At 39.5% G+C, this 16052-nt stretch overlaps 1 protein-coding gene across 2 annotated transcripts in view; it reads right to left on the minus strand.

Moving 5' to 3' along the window:
- Positions 1–16052, minus strand: part of LOC124120787 (ATP-dependent RNA helicase DDX1-like) — a 386841-nt gene that overhangs the window by 355650 nt on the left and 15139 nt on the right. For both annotated transcript variants that reach the window (XM_048398830.1, XM_048398831.1), the window contains exons 9-11: positions 11582–11654; positions 6021–6097; positions 4487–4540 (exon numbers count right to left, since the gene is read on the minus strand). In XM_048398830.1, coding sequence (XP_048254787.1) covers positions 4487–4540; positions 6021–6097; positions 11582–11654 — 204 coding nt within the window. The remainder of the gene's footprint in view (positions 1–4486; positions 4541–6020; positions 6098–11581; positions 11655–16052) is intronic.

Consider the following 16052-nt stretch of genomic DNA (forward strand, 5'->3'; position numbering starts at 1 on the left):
CTGAACTTGGCGCAGTTGGAGCCTTCCTCTGAAGGTCAAGTCCTGCGCTGAGGTTAGGAGGCCCAGGAGGACAGAGTGTGTGGTAGGTGGAGAGCTGGAGTCAGGTGCGCCTGCATGCGCTCCCACCGGTCTCTTAGTGGTAGTGAGTTCGATCAGAGCGGCGCGCATGAGCTGAGCTGAGCTGAGCAAGAGCTGGCCCATCTTGAAGGCGAAATCTCGGAGAGGTCTGACATTGTGCGCCAGTGTTTCCTAGCTTGCTGTGTTCTGCGTTTTTTACACACACGGAGGTAGACTGAAAGCAGTAAACAGTCTTTACATCGGTGACCCTGAAGGCATTGAGATGTACAATTAAGGCACAGGGGGTGGGGATCCAACGCCGACATATTACGCCCGCACTTTGAGCAGGAGGGCATGATATCTGCAATGAAGCCTGGTAAAAATCACAATGCGTCCCCACCCGCTTATGTATGCTATAATTTGTTTATCCCACTGTGTGTGTTTATGAAACAAATATTACGACAAACATAAGACAATATACAACAAAACAAACAATACTTGCGAGGATAAGCCAATTGTGGGGTACCAATCAAAAAGAATATAGAACGCAAACCAGTTCATTAACTGCTGGCCACGTGAAATAGTCAAGATGGCTACTTGGAACAAGAAGACACCTGGCATTAGGTTTTCTTTTGAGAAAATGCCAGTAAGTGTCTAATAACGTTATGCACATGTTTATCAAACATAGAATTACAAAATACCAACCGTAGGCACAACACAAAGACAAAAAACATTAACTAAAATTGCAAACACGTGAGGGTTTGAATCAGTTTATGCTACAGCAAAAGGAGCAATGCAGGATAAGTAAAAAATAACACTATTACACAGCCTGAAATCAGAGAAATATCAACACTATTACACAGCCTGAAATCAGAGAAATATCAACACTATTACACAGTCTGGAATCAGGGAATTATCAAGACTATAACACAGACTGGAATCAGAGAAATATCAACACTATTACACAGCCTGAAATCAGAGAAATATCAACACTATTACACAGTCTGGAATCAGGGAATTATCAAGACTATAACACAGACTGGAATCAGAGAAATATCAACACTATTACACAGCCTGGAATCAGGGAAATATCAACACTATTACACAGCCTGGAATCAGGGAATTATCAAGACTATTACACAGACTGGAATCAGGGAATTATCAAGACTATTACACAGCCTGGAATCAGGGAAATATCAAGACTATTACACAGACTGGAATCAGGGAAATATCAACACTATTACACAGTCTGGAATCAGAGAAATATCAAGACTATTACACAGCCTGGAATCAGGGAATTATCAAGACTATTACACAGACTGGAATCAGGGAAATATCAACACTATTACACAGTCTGGAATCAGGGAAATATCAACACTATTACACAGTCTGGAATCAGGGAATTATCAAGACTATTACACAGCCTGGAATCAGGGAAATATCAAGACTATTACACAGACTGGAATCAGGGAAATATCAACACTATTACACAGTCTAGAATCAGGGAAATATCAACACTATTACACAGTCTAGAATCAGGGAAATATCAACACTATTACACAGACTGGAATCAGGGAAATATCAACACTATTACACAGCCTGGAATCAGGGAAATATCAACACTATTACACAGCCTGGAATCAGGGAATTATCAACACTATTACACAGACTGTCATAACATCAGGATCTCATCCAACCATCCTGACAGTTATACCTACCTGGCCATGCTGTGTCAGTGTCAGTCAGTCATGGGCAGAAACATGGAATACCATTCTAATACACCCTATCAATACACCATGTCCCAGGACTCCTCCCTTACAAATAAAAACATACTTCGCATTAAATAATAAATCAAACAATATTTATCATTATGTATAATTCTAAAAATACTAACTCTATTACATCATAGTCATTAGTTCCCCATTTTGGTTGTCGTCAGTTCACAAAATCTTTTATATTTTTTGCACAGATGTCATCCTTCCAGCAAACTTATTAACACTACCTCCATACAGTCGTCTTGTACCAAAATTATAATCGGTTCAGAGGACGGGAGGTTCTCAGAAAGTTTTCAACAACATCTTTAATAATTTAAATTGTTCTTTTTGTAATGTTAGACCAATAACAATATTGTGTTGTTATTATTATGGCATATCAATACATTATATCGCTCTCCGTTGCGTTCGTTTTCAGAAAATATTTTTAAATTAAAATCATCGAGCGTGAAATCCATTACAGTTTCGGATTTAGACTAACACATTTGATGGCGACAATCACGAAGAAATATGAAACAAACAGGAGTGAAGACTGCACTCCAGATCAATAAATAGTAAATAGTTGACGAAAAATATTAAATTATGTATTTTCTTTTGAATTTGAATCTATTTCAGAAATTCTTTATGATAGCTTACCAACTTTTGCATATTTTGCTTCCATGTGTTACATGCGGTACTTGCTTCCGGTTTCAGAAATGATAGCTAAAATTGCAAGTATTTTGATTATTTCTCGTAAACTGCATTATTTTGCTATTGAATGGTTTACTTAAAATGTATATAAGTTCAGATTTTGCGTATCATCCAATATTTGTCATTTTTGGCAGTGTTTGTTGACTTTGTTCAACTCAACAAATCGCGAGTTAGGCCACGCCCAAATGTATCACTGACGTTTGTCGGCTTGTCAATGTGTTCGAAAGTGTATCAAACGAAATCATTTGCAAACTCTTTAAAAATGATTTTTTTTTTACAAAGATTTATACATACGTGTCAATAATTCTAGAAAATTAAGTTAAATGTAACAAAATGATTGTAATAGTCTAACGGGATAACTATGCATGTGGAGTTGTTTGTATACCGCCGTTGCCATGATCGTACAAGTTCCATCCAATCGATGATGTTACGATTCAGATTGTTTTTGTTTACGATTAGTTACACCGAAAGTTGCCAATTTTTAGACATTAAGGAACATGAGTGTTTTCCTTTCGTCAGCAAACAAAAATTTATGATCGAATAGGAAAAATGATGAAATTATAATGAAAATATCGGACTACATGCCACTCAACGTGAAGTGCCAAAAGTCAACAATGGCTGTTTCTGGTAGTTGTGTGCCGAGAAGTTTAGCCGAAACTTTTTTAACTCGCGATATTTTCTTTTTGAGGTAAATGAATGACTGAAAGTTTTGATATTGAGCAAGCTGAGCATTTATGCATATCATACGTAATTTAAATGTTACGCAAAGCCTTCTTGGTAAATAGATACGGCGAGTTTTATTTTGGGGTGTTGTTATGCTATTCGCCTGTCAAATGGGTTCGACATCAGATGCACGGGAAGTGACACCTCTGTCGAATGGGTTCAACGTTAGCGTGCAGAGCTATAAGAAAATGGCGAAGATGCAACTGCCGGGTGACTATACCCCTGGGCTGCCACCATGGGTCACAGTGAATGTAGACCCTAATAATCGGGTTGTACTTGATGTAAGTAGAAGGTTGAGAACTTATTGTGGAATTTCTATTGACAGCTTGTTGTAGATGGAACAAGTTCTGTGAGTGTCAAAAAAGGAAAAAGTCACAGATCGGGTGGTCAGACTCACTCCCTCGGTTGATGCATGTCATCATACCTCAATTGCGTGGATTGATGCTCATGATGTCAGTCACTGGACTGTGACATCGTGACATGGTCTATGTGAGAGCCCCAACATTTTTCTGAAGCGCCTGAGTACAGGTGATGTTCTGGCGCAGGAAAAATGAGAGGGATTCCTGGCATGACATTGTGAGATTGTAGCCAATGTAGATCCAAATACTGGGCAGGGGAGGCTCCTTGACGACTTTGACTCAGGAAAGTCACCAGCTTTTGAGAGTTGGGTGTAACAAGAACATCTAGATTTAGGGATGCAAATACTTTCTCTTCATCTATGACATCTTGGGTGAGGATCTTGGTCAATACCGCACCCAGATTAGGTGCCAGTAAGTGATGGCAAGGGAGAGTTCATCTCCCACAATATTTCAACTAACTACCAGCACCCACTAATGTTAATGTTCAATCATCAGTACTCAGGGTAGGTACTGCTAGCCTTTGATGTCTCTATCTTGTCTTGATAGGTGATCTTGAAATAACAGTGTGATAATATACCAAAAATTGTGCAAGACCAGGATCTAAGATTTTTTAATGTTCACTTCAGCATACACAGGAAAGCAGTGACATTTTCCTGCCTGACACATGAGCAGTTGCATTAGCCTGAGGATAGTGTTTGTCTCAAAACTTATCATAAATAAGTTGCCACTGAAGAGGACGTTTATTGAAAATCTAAAAGATTTTATGGTGTGACGACAGCTAAAATTGGGGATTTATGGCTATGATTAATAGAGGTCAGGTATTTTAAGGAATTATGTATTTTTGAAACATTTCAAAATTTCTCCAAACTATGATCAACTTGTTACCTGTGGAGGGAACTTGAATGGCATATCTCCAAAGTTAAACTGCATTTCTGCATTCTGTAACAAAGAACAACTATACATCACACACAAGTTGTACATTAATGCAAGGTACATGTTACAGCTGACTGTTGGTTGATCACTTGCTGTACATGTACACACTAATAAACCCGCAACTGAAAAAGGTGGCATTTCATTGTACGCATGACAGTCTATTATTGTTTGTTTGTTTGTTCCTTCACACCACACTCAGCAATTCAGCAATATTCCAATTATAGGATGGATGTCTGTTGATAATTGAGTTTGGACCAGACAACCCTGTGATTGATATTGTAAGCAAGAATCCAAACCATCTAGGTATAATGGCGCAACCAACCCAGTCAGCCAGCCCGATCACACGCTCCACTAAGTCACCTCTCACCACCAGCAAAGAGGAACTAATCTACCCTGGAATCTCCACAGGGCGTATTTTGGGCATATGAAGGTGCTGCTGCGGTCATACACTGGACAACTAGTTTCCTCCCTTACATCCTGTATATAATGTCACTTTGTACACTGGGTTAGAATTGGTCATGATCAAAGCATGGTTATCTAAAGCGGTGTTTAACAGGATCCAGGGGTCAGGCTCAGTGACTTGGTTGATGCATGTCATTCTATTCCAATTGTGTAAATCAATGCTTGTGACGTCAAATACTGGATTGTCTTGTCCAGACTTGATTATTTAGAGACTGACGCCATTTAGCTGGACTATTGCTAAAGTGAGGCGTAAAACAACAACAAACCTGGCCTCATCATTCATATACTGGACAGCTGGACTCTACCCTTATATCCTGTATAAAGTGTCACTGTGTCTACAACCTGGCCTCATGTCTCATATACTGGACAGCTGGACTCTACCCTTATATACTGTATAAAGTGTCACTGTCTATACAACCTGGCCTCATGTCTCATATACTGGACAGCTGGACTCTACCCTTATATCCTGTATATAGTGTCACTGTGTCTACAACCTGGCCTCATGTCTCATATACTGGACAGCTAGGCTCTACCCTTATATCCTGTATATAGAGTCACTGTGTCTACAACCTGGCCTCATGTCTCATATACTGGACAGCTAGACTCTACCCTTATATCCTGTATATAGTGTCACTGTGTCTACAACCTGGCCTCATATCTCATATACTGGACAGCTGGACTCTACCCTTATATCCTGTATATAGTGTCACTGTGTCTACAACCTGGCCTCATGTCTCATATACTGGACAGCTAGGCTCTACCCTTTTAGCCTGTATATAGTGTCACTGTGTCTACAACCTGGCCTCATGTCTCATATACTGGACAGCTGGACTCTACCCTTATATCCTGTATATAGTGTCACTGTGTCTACAACCTGGCCTCATGTCTCATATACTGGACAGCTAGGCTCTACCCTTATATCCTGTATATAGTGTCACTGTGTCTACAACCTGGCCTCATGTCTCATATACTGGACAGCTGGACTCTACCCTTATATCCTGTATATAGAGTCACTTTAACTCACCTTCAGGACTACTGCAGCATAGAACTGATCTTGCAGTATGTGTTTAGGAAGGTCATAGCCCTTGCCCAAGTCAATCCCTGCAAGAAAAACATTTGTTGTTCATTTTGATATTTTCTTCTACACTATGTTTATTCGTGTTATCCGACGTTTGTTTGCTAAGTTCTGGTTTGATTGTTCACATTGGGATGTAGCCTCTATTTAAATTACAGGGCTACAGGTCCTCACTTAATATATGCCTGATATACGGATCAAGACTGGCGCTAATGATCAGACGTATGGACAAGCAAATGAACAAATGACAAAATACTACCTGGATATGTCAACAAAGACACTCACTTCAGAAAGGTTGCTTTGAACATTAATATTTAGATATGTTTTGCATAAATAATGCTAAGAACTTCCACTAAAATCCTAAAGATTTAAACAAATATGTCACCAAACAGATAACGAGAAACTTCCTCAGTCCGGCAATTTCAGAGAATGAGAATACATAGCCAAATGTGCATTGAGAGAATTTAAGAGCATGATCAAAACAGAAAGTTCAAATTAGTAAAATCTAAATATCTTTAACATTTGTATGCTTATCCTGCATTACTCCTTAATGCAATTACTGCTGTTTTTTGACAGAAAGATGAAGCTGTGAGAGGTCCTGGCGGCAAATACCCTCACACAGCTGCCACGTGACCCCAGAAGTGGATGAGATCATACACAATCACATTACTGAAAGAAACATAACATCAAAATCGGACACCGACCTACTGAGCGAATTAATGCGAACAGCATGTAAGCCCTCTAATCCTGGGTGGATTACTGGAGAGTTGAACAAGGCCAGCTCTGGTGTCAGGGAGACGTCAATGGCATCGGAAGTTGGTGACTTCTTGAGCCACCACCAGTGGACCAAAACTGTGAACGCCTTCGACATCCTCTAAAGTCAAGTCCCTCAGGCTGTGACTGGCAAAGACTGTATCTCAGCGTCCAAAACAACCTTCCATTATGGACTTGATGGAGCAGTTACTATGGAGAGCCATGGTAGATGGACTGCCCTGATCCTTATGCGGGTTGTCAGCTTTGTGGGGACCCATACTAGCTGCCTCCTGAGCCCGTAGGATGATCGCCCTGAGCAATAATGAGAGAGTGTTCCGGCTAACCTCCAGCAGGGATTTAGGAGAAACCATGATGAAAAGATGTTCTAAGACACAAGTTGGATGAATGAAACATCGCAGTCCTCGCGGACATAGGAATAGTGTCTCCTCGTCTTTGGCACCCACTATCAAAGAGGGAAGATATTGTGATGTTGGGGTGTTAGGGTGGCCCAGCCATTGACAAATCAAAGTGAAGGCTTCTGGGTGGAGATTCCACTCTGTGGAAGTTACCTTGTCTGGATGGGAAAGAACATCCACTAGAATGTTCCTGCATCCTGGAATGTTTTGGATGAGGAATAGTAGTTCCAATCAATCTATGAGCCAGAAGAAGTGGAACGTCCATGACAGCAGAGAAGCCGAGGATGGTGTCCCCTGATTGCAGACACACCAAACCACTGTGATGTTGGTCATGGGAGATGGTTATCTTGGTGTGCCAGAGAAGATTCTGCCATTGTGATATGGCCAGAATGAGAGCTTCTAGTTCGCGGTTGTTCATGTGAAGCAAGGAGCCTTGAACGCTGGAGTGAGGAAGAGCAAAATCCTCATCAAGGGCCAGTATTAAGTCCTTCAACAGAAGGTCAGGAGGTATAGATGTAGGATGGGACCAGATCATGTCCCTCTTGTCCACATCCGGGCCTGTGGATGTGGCGACCAAAGCCAAGCAATCCGCCATCCAATATGGGATTTGACTAAGACTGAGATGTGTGTCTATATCTGGAAAAGGGGCATCGTAATCAGGGATGAAGGCACCCTACGAAGAGTAAGAAAGGTAACCAAGTTAGGAGAGTGGCCCTTTGAGTGGTGTCTGGACTAAGACGACTTGAAACTGCATCGAAAGAGGCCAGGAGCGGTGTGCTGCCCGAGAAGTAGAGGGGCTACCCTTAGTAGCAGGAGGAACCTGTGGAGCAGAAGTTGCATACACTGGACGCAACAACACAGAGGACATCTGAAGCAACACTGAGACGGAGCAGGAGTCCGTGCAATCCAAACACAGAGGGTGCGGATCAATCTCAGACTTGTTGCTGTTACAATTATTGCAACAAGGCATAAATCTGTAAGCAGGCAACTAACAATGAAACAAAATCGTAATTTACAACTCACAACTCATTTGAAAGAGGAAAAAATACTCCAATAATTAGAACAACTTCTGCAGCCGGACTTCTCACGGCTTCGTCTTTCTGTCAAAACACAGCAGTAAATGCATTAAGGAGTAATAAGTTAAAAGATAAAATAAATCAGGACATCTATGTGGAGTCCCACTCCTTAGTAAACATATACTAAATGTCACTACATTCTGAATAAAAATAGGTATTTAAATATGGCTGCTGTAGCTTTGCTGTGAGTCCTCTATATATTAAGAGTAAAATTGTGGAAGGGAAGTCCAGGTGTTCCCAGTTCTATTTGAGATGATATGTGATAACAGAGTTTCTGTAATTTGATTGGATGGCTATATTTAGTAAAATCTAAATATTTTTTACATTTGTATACTTATCTTGCATTACTCCTTAATGCATTCACTGCTTACTTACGACAACTAGAAGGACAGCGCTGCGAAGGTCCTGGGTGAAGAAATAAAGTTGTTGTTCTCAAGTCCCAATCAGTGGCCTTCCGTCGCTGTCCTGTGACCTTGATGACACCTAAGGTCATCTTCACATCACTGCCTGTCGCCCAAGCTCTTAGAAAAACATACTTTTGAGGTTTCTGAAGCCAAAGTGGGGAGGCAAGTCTTACGACGGGTGGGCCTTAAGCGTAGTAATGCAGGATAAGTATACAAATGTAAAAAATATTTAGATTTTACTAAATTTTTTACTTATCCTGCATTACTCCTTAATGCATCTGTATCGGACGGTTTGGAGGTGGGTAAACCTTCAGAATACAGAAACCTGAATAATTCACACTGCAATACGACACCAGTTGGTCGATAAACCGTGAAGCGGAAAAGTTCAGACAAAAACGCCATTACGGTAGGGTTGTTCAAAAATCAAAAAGATTGAACATAGGAATTAAAGAGAAATTCCCTATACACGCTTAGTAATAAAGAAAATAATAGCTATTCAGCTAATTCTTTACTTACTGCGTCATAGAGCCGTCGCTGACAAACAAGATTGTCTAATATTCTTCCACTGGTGGCGACTGAGTGACTGCACATGGAAGTTGACTGGCTCTGTATAGGGCGAGTTCATTATTTGCGTCAGGGGTTGGCAATCTACAGGATAACAACCAGAGGGCCAAACTTCGAACGTCTTCGACATCCTTGAGAGCCCCAACGCGAAGGTTATGACTAACGAAAATATGTGTGGCTTGCGTAATAGAAGTGCTTGGGTTGTAGTCAAGTGCTGCGCTCGGCGCAGATAAATCAGACACAAAGCTCAAAAGTATTGACTGGATCAAGGCTTGCGTCTAATCTACCCCCATCATAGCATCTTGATACGCTGGTGCTGTCGCTGACGTCACAGATTAACATACATGTATCTGGAAGTGTCCGGCAGCTGAAAAAATAGGAGCAGTTACGATACTCACAAAATCCTCCGGTATTGTTGATTTCGGTGGATGGTGTACTTCTGCAGTCACAGGCGTCATAATACCTGCCGATAATAACGGTTTGGTGGTAATGACCGAACCATGTCATTCGCTATTCTGCGATAGTGACATTCCTCTCGTCTCACGATGGAATAACTGCAAAATATGATTGTGAGTAATCTGCTTTTATATAGTAAACTCGTTGGATTAGAGATTTACACAAAAATTACATTTTGAATTTTGGCGAGCACATCTACGTGCATGCCTAGGACCGTGGATAAAGAGCTTTGGGCGATTATTCCACGACAATATGTACACCACGCAAACATAAGTTACGCAATTAAACCATTGAAGAAATGGTACTGGAAGAATGCCGTAGAATTGAACAGTAATCTATCGGCAAAAATACGAATTGCAAGGGTATACAATATTTTTATATACGCAATTCAATGTAAACCATGGCTATTTACATTGAGAGATTGGAGAGCACATCTGCGCGCAAACCAACCACCGTGGGTGATAATATTTGAAAGTTTTTTTCCACGACAATTAGTACAATGCTCAAAGGTACGCAATTAAACCCTTGTTGATGGGACAATACTGGAAGAGTGCCGAAGAATTTGAACACTAATCTATCGGCAAAATTATGAGTTGCAAAGGTATACAATATTTTTGTATGCGCAACTCAATGTAAACCAAGGGTATTCATATTTTCATTTAGGGTTTGGGGAGCACATCTGCGTACAGACCAAACAACGTGGATGATAATCTTTGTAAGATTTTTCCCACGACAATTAGTACCACGCTCAATCATAAGTTACACAATTACGCCATTGTTGATGAGGCGGTACTGGAAGAATGCCATAGAATTGAACAATAATCTATCGGCAAAACTATGAGTTGCAAGAGTATACAATAGTTCATATACGCAACTCAATGTAAACCAAAAAGACCAACAAAAAACTATTTAATCGCATAAACATAGGTACGCAATAAAAGAATTGTTGATGAAGCGGGACTGGAAGAAAGCCGTAGATTTGATATTAATCTATCGGCAACCATATTTTTAAAGAGTTGAAAAAGTATACAATAATTTGAGTATATGCAACTCACTGTTACGCCAAAGCTAGTAGTATTTAAGAACATAAGAATATGTTATACATACGTAGCTGAGAATTGTAAACAATATGACTACCTTGGCAGGCAAACGATTGTAACACAATTCAAAATGGCGGCGAACAACAATATTTTGGCAGGAAAAAAGACAAGAGTCTTTTCACGCCTAATTATTCACATAAAACTACACAACATGGTGAAAGTAATATGAAAAGAATACATCACCCATCGCAGATCAATTTTTAAGATTGTAGACAAACTGAAGGTCTAAAATTAATCCAAAAGAAGAGCTCCGCTTGGACACGTCCTAGCTGTGCTGCGACAAGCAGTGATGTGAAGATGACCTTAGGTGTCATCAAGGTCACAGGACAGCTACGGAAGGCCACTGATTGGGACTTGAGAACAACAACTTTATTTCTTCACCCAGGACCTTCGCAGCGCTGTCCTTCTAGTTGTCGTAAGTAAGCAGTGAATGCATTAAGGAGTAATGCAGGATAAGAAAAAAAATTAGTGTTTTGTCACTCGAACTGGACTCCAAATGAGGTTTTGGGGGCCAATGGGTTAAGGGTGTATATCGTAATGTAATGGTGCTATGATGTGCAACTCAGTCAAGGATCCATGGGTAGGCACAAGCACCATGCACAAGATGATGGTCAAACAGGCCATGATATAAGTTAATATGACTTTCAGTCAGGTGAGCTAAAATCAACACTTAAAGCTTTGGAAAGAAAGACTACCATTGTGGTGCTAAACAGCCATGAGTATCAGGGTAACAATTCCTACCATTCTTGGACCACCTTATCTCGCCTCTGTCCAAATCCAGAAAGCATCCGATGGTGTCATTCATTCCAAAGGGCTACAAGAAGAATGTATTTCTGACATACATAACATATTTGTAAGCATAACAAACACTACTGTATGTTACTTTTCACATAAGTCATAATTTCCTAATCAACAATGACATGCCTTCCACAAACAGCTACATGGTCATAGTGTCTTCCACTAATGACTCCCTCGTCCTTCCACTAATGACTCCCTCGTCCTTCCACTAATGACTCCCTCGTCATCATGCCGTGAATATATCATTGTGGATGTTATGTCTTCCACTAATGACTCCCTCGTCATCATGCCTTGAATATATCATTGTGGATGTTATGTCTTCCACTAATGACTCCCTCGTCATCATGCCTTGAATATATAATTGTGGATGTTATGTCTTCCACTAATGACTCCCTCGTCATAATGCCTTGAATATATAATTGTGGATGTTATGTGTTCCACTAATGACTCCCTCGTCATAATGCCTTGAATATATAATTGTGGATGTTATGTCTTCCACTAATGACTCCCTCGTCATCATGCCTTGAATATATAATTGTGGATGTTATGTCTTCCACTAATGACTCCCTCGTCATCATGCCTTGAATATATAATTGTGGATGTTATGTCTTCCACTAATGACTCCCTCGTCATCATGCCTTGAATATATAATTGTGGATGTTATGTCTTCCACTAATGACTCCCTCGTCATCATGCCTTGAATATATAATTGTGGATGTTATGTCTTCCACTAATGACTCCCTCGTCATCATGCCTTGAATATATCATTGTGGATGTTATGTCTTCCACTAATGACTCCCTCGTCATCATGCCTTGAATATATAATTGTGGATGTTATGTCTTCCACTAATGACTCCCTCGTCATCATGCCTTGAATATATCATTGTGGATGTTATGTCTTCCACTAATGACTCCCTCGTCATCATGCCTTGAATATATAATTGTGGATGTTATGTGTTCCACTAATGACTCCCTCGTCATAATGCCTTGAATATATAATTGTGGATGTTATGTCTTCCACTAATGACTCCCTCGTCATCATGCCTTGAATATATAATTGTGGATGTTATGTCTTCCACTAATGACTCCCTCGTCATCATGCCTTGAATATATAATTGTGGATGTTATGTCTTCCACTAATGACTCCCTCGTCATCATGCCTTGAATATATAATTGTGGATGTTATGTCTTCCACTAATGACTCCCTCGTCATAATGCCTTGAATATAAAATTGTGGATGTTATGTCTTCCACTAATGACTCCCTCGTCATAATGCCTTGAATATATAATTGTGGATGTTATGTCTTCCACTAATGACTCCCTCGTCATAATGCCTTGAATATATAATTGTGGATGTTATGTCTTCCACTAATGACTCCCTCGTCACAATGCCTTGAATATATAATTGTGGATGTTATGTCTTCAACTAATGACTCCCTCGTCATAATGCCTTGAATATATAATTGTGGATGTTATGTCTTCCACTAATGACTCCCTCGTCATAATGCCTTGAATATATAATTGTGGATGTTATGTCTTCCACTAATGACTCCCTCGTCATAATGCCTTGAATATATAATTGTGGATGTTATGTCTTCCACTAATGACTCCCTCGTCATAATGCCTTGAATATATAATTGTGGATGTTTTGTCTTCCACTAATGACTCCCTCGTCATCATGCCTTGAATATATAATTGTGGATGTTATGTCTTCCACTAATGACTCCCTCGTCATAATGCCGTGAATATATAATTGTGGATGTTATGTCTTCCACTAATGACTCCCTCGTCATAATGCCTTGAATATATAATTGTGGATGTTATGTCTTCCACTAATGACTCCCTCGTCATCATGCCTTGAATATATAATTGTGGATGTTATGTCTTCCACTAATGACTCCCTCGTCATAATGCCTTGAATATATAATTGTGGATGTTATGTCTTCCACTAATGACTCCCTCGTCATAATGCCTTGAATATATAATTGTGGATGTTATGTCTTCCACTAATGACTCCCTCGTCATCATGCCTTGAATATATAATTGTGGATGTTATGTCTTCCACTAATGACTCCCTCGTCATCATGCCTTGAATATATAATTGTGGATGTTATGTCTTCCACTAATGACTCCCTCGTCATCATGCCTTGAATATATAATTGTGGATGTTATGTCTTCCACTAATGACTCCCTCGTCATAATGCCTTGAATATATAATTGTGGATGTTATGTCTTCCACTAATGACTCCCTCGTCATAATGCCTTGAATATATAATTGTGGATGTTATGTCTTCCACTAATGACTCCCTCGTCATAATGCCTTGAATATATAATTGTGGATGTTATGTCTTCCACTAATGACTCCCTCGTCACAATGCCTTGAATATATAATTGTGGATGTTATGTCTTCAACTAATGACTCCCTCGTCATAATGCCTTGAATATATAATTGTGGATGTTATGTCTTCCACTAATGACTCCCTCGTCATAATGCCTTGAATATATAATTGTGGATGTTATGTCTTCCACTAATGACTCCCTCGTCATAATGCCTTGAATATATAATTGTGGATGTTATGTCTTCCACTAATGACTCCCTCGTCATAATGCCTTGAATATATAATTGTGGATGTTTTGTCTTCCACTAATGACTCCCTCGTCATCATGCCTTGAATATATAATTGTGGATGTTATGTCTTCCACTAATGACTCCCTCGTCATAATGCCTTGAATATATAATTGTGGATGTTATGTCTTCCACTAATGACTCCCTCGTCATAATGCCTTGAATATATAATTGTGGATGTTATGTCTTCCACTAATGACTCCCTCGTCATCATGCCTTGAATATATAATTGTGGATGTTATGTCTTCCACTAATGACTCCCTCGTCATAATGCCTTGAATATATAATTGTGGATGTTATGTCTTCCACTAATGACTCCCTCGTCATAATGCCTTGAATATATAATTGTGGATGTTATGTCTTCAACTAATGACTCCCTCGTCATAATGCCTTGAATATATAATTGTGGATGTTATGTCTTCCACTAATGACTCCCTCGTCATAATGCCTTGAATATATAATTGTGGATGTTATGTCTTCAACTAATGACTCCCTCGTCATAATGCCTTGAATATATAATTGTGGATGTTATGTCTTCAACTAATGACTCCCTCGTCATAATGCCTTGAATATATAATTGTGGATGTTATGTCTTCAACTAATGACTCCCTCGTCATAATGCCTTGAATATATAATTGTGGATGTTATGTCTTCAACTAATGACTCCCTCGTCATAATGCCTTGAATATATAATTGTGGATGTTATATCTTCCACTAATGACTCCCTCGTCATAATGCCTTGAATATATAATTGTGGATGTTATGTGTTCCACTAATGACTCCCTCGTCATAATGCCTTGAATATATAATTGTGGATGTTATGTCTTCAACTAATGACTCCCTCGTCATAATGCCTTGAATATATAATTGTGGATGTTATGTCTTCCACTAATGACTCCCTCGTCATAATGCCTTGAATATATAATTGTGGATGTTATGTCTTCAACTAATGACTCCCTCGTCATAATGCCTTGAATATATAATTGTGGATGTTATGTCTTCAACTAATGACTCCCTCGTCATAATGCCTTGAATATATAATTGTGGATGTTATGTCTTCCACTAATGACTCCCTCGTCAAAATGCCTTGAATATATAATTGTGGATGTTATGTGTTCCACTAATGACTCCCTCGTCATAATGCCTTGAATATATAATTGTGGATGTTATGTCTTCCACTAATGACTCCCTCGTCATAATGCCTTGAATATATAATTGTGGATGTTATGTGTTCCACTAATGACTCCCTCGTCATAATGCCTTGAATATATAATTGTGGATGTTATGTCTTCCACTAATGACTCCCTCGTCATAATGCCTTGAATATATAATTGTGGATGTTATGTCTTCCACTAATGACTCCCTCGTCATAATGCCTTGAATATATAATTGTGGATGTTATGTCTTCCACTAATGACTCCCTCGTCATAATGCCTTGAATATATAATTGTGGATGTTATGTCTTCCACTAATGACTCCCTCGTCATAATGCCTTGAATTAATAATTGTGGATGTTATGTCTTCAACTAATAAGTCAGTGGATATAATACATGTTCATGGAATCAACAACTCCCTGGGCATTGAATGTTTTGCTTAACGGAGATATTAACATACAAACCAGTGTGCACAAACCATGAACACCAGCAACACTCATTCTAATATCAGCCAATCAGGAAACACAAAGTAGTAGGTGTAACCTAATTAAAATAATTTCACATACATATTTAGCCAAACGACTGCCACAGAATCACTGTGTCGATGTAATGCCTATAACTACTTATTCCCTAG

Source organism: Haliotis rufescens, unplaced genomic scaffold (genome assembly GCF_023055435.1).
Source record: "Haliotis rufescens isolate VD_foot unplaced genomic scaffold, xgHalRufe1.0.p SCAF_19, whole genome shotgun sequence".
Classification (NCBI taxonomy): domain Eukaryota; kingdom Metazoa; phylum Mollusca; class Gastropoda; order Lepetellida; family Haliotidae; genus Haliotis; species Haliotis rufescens.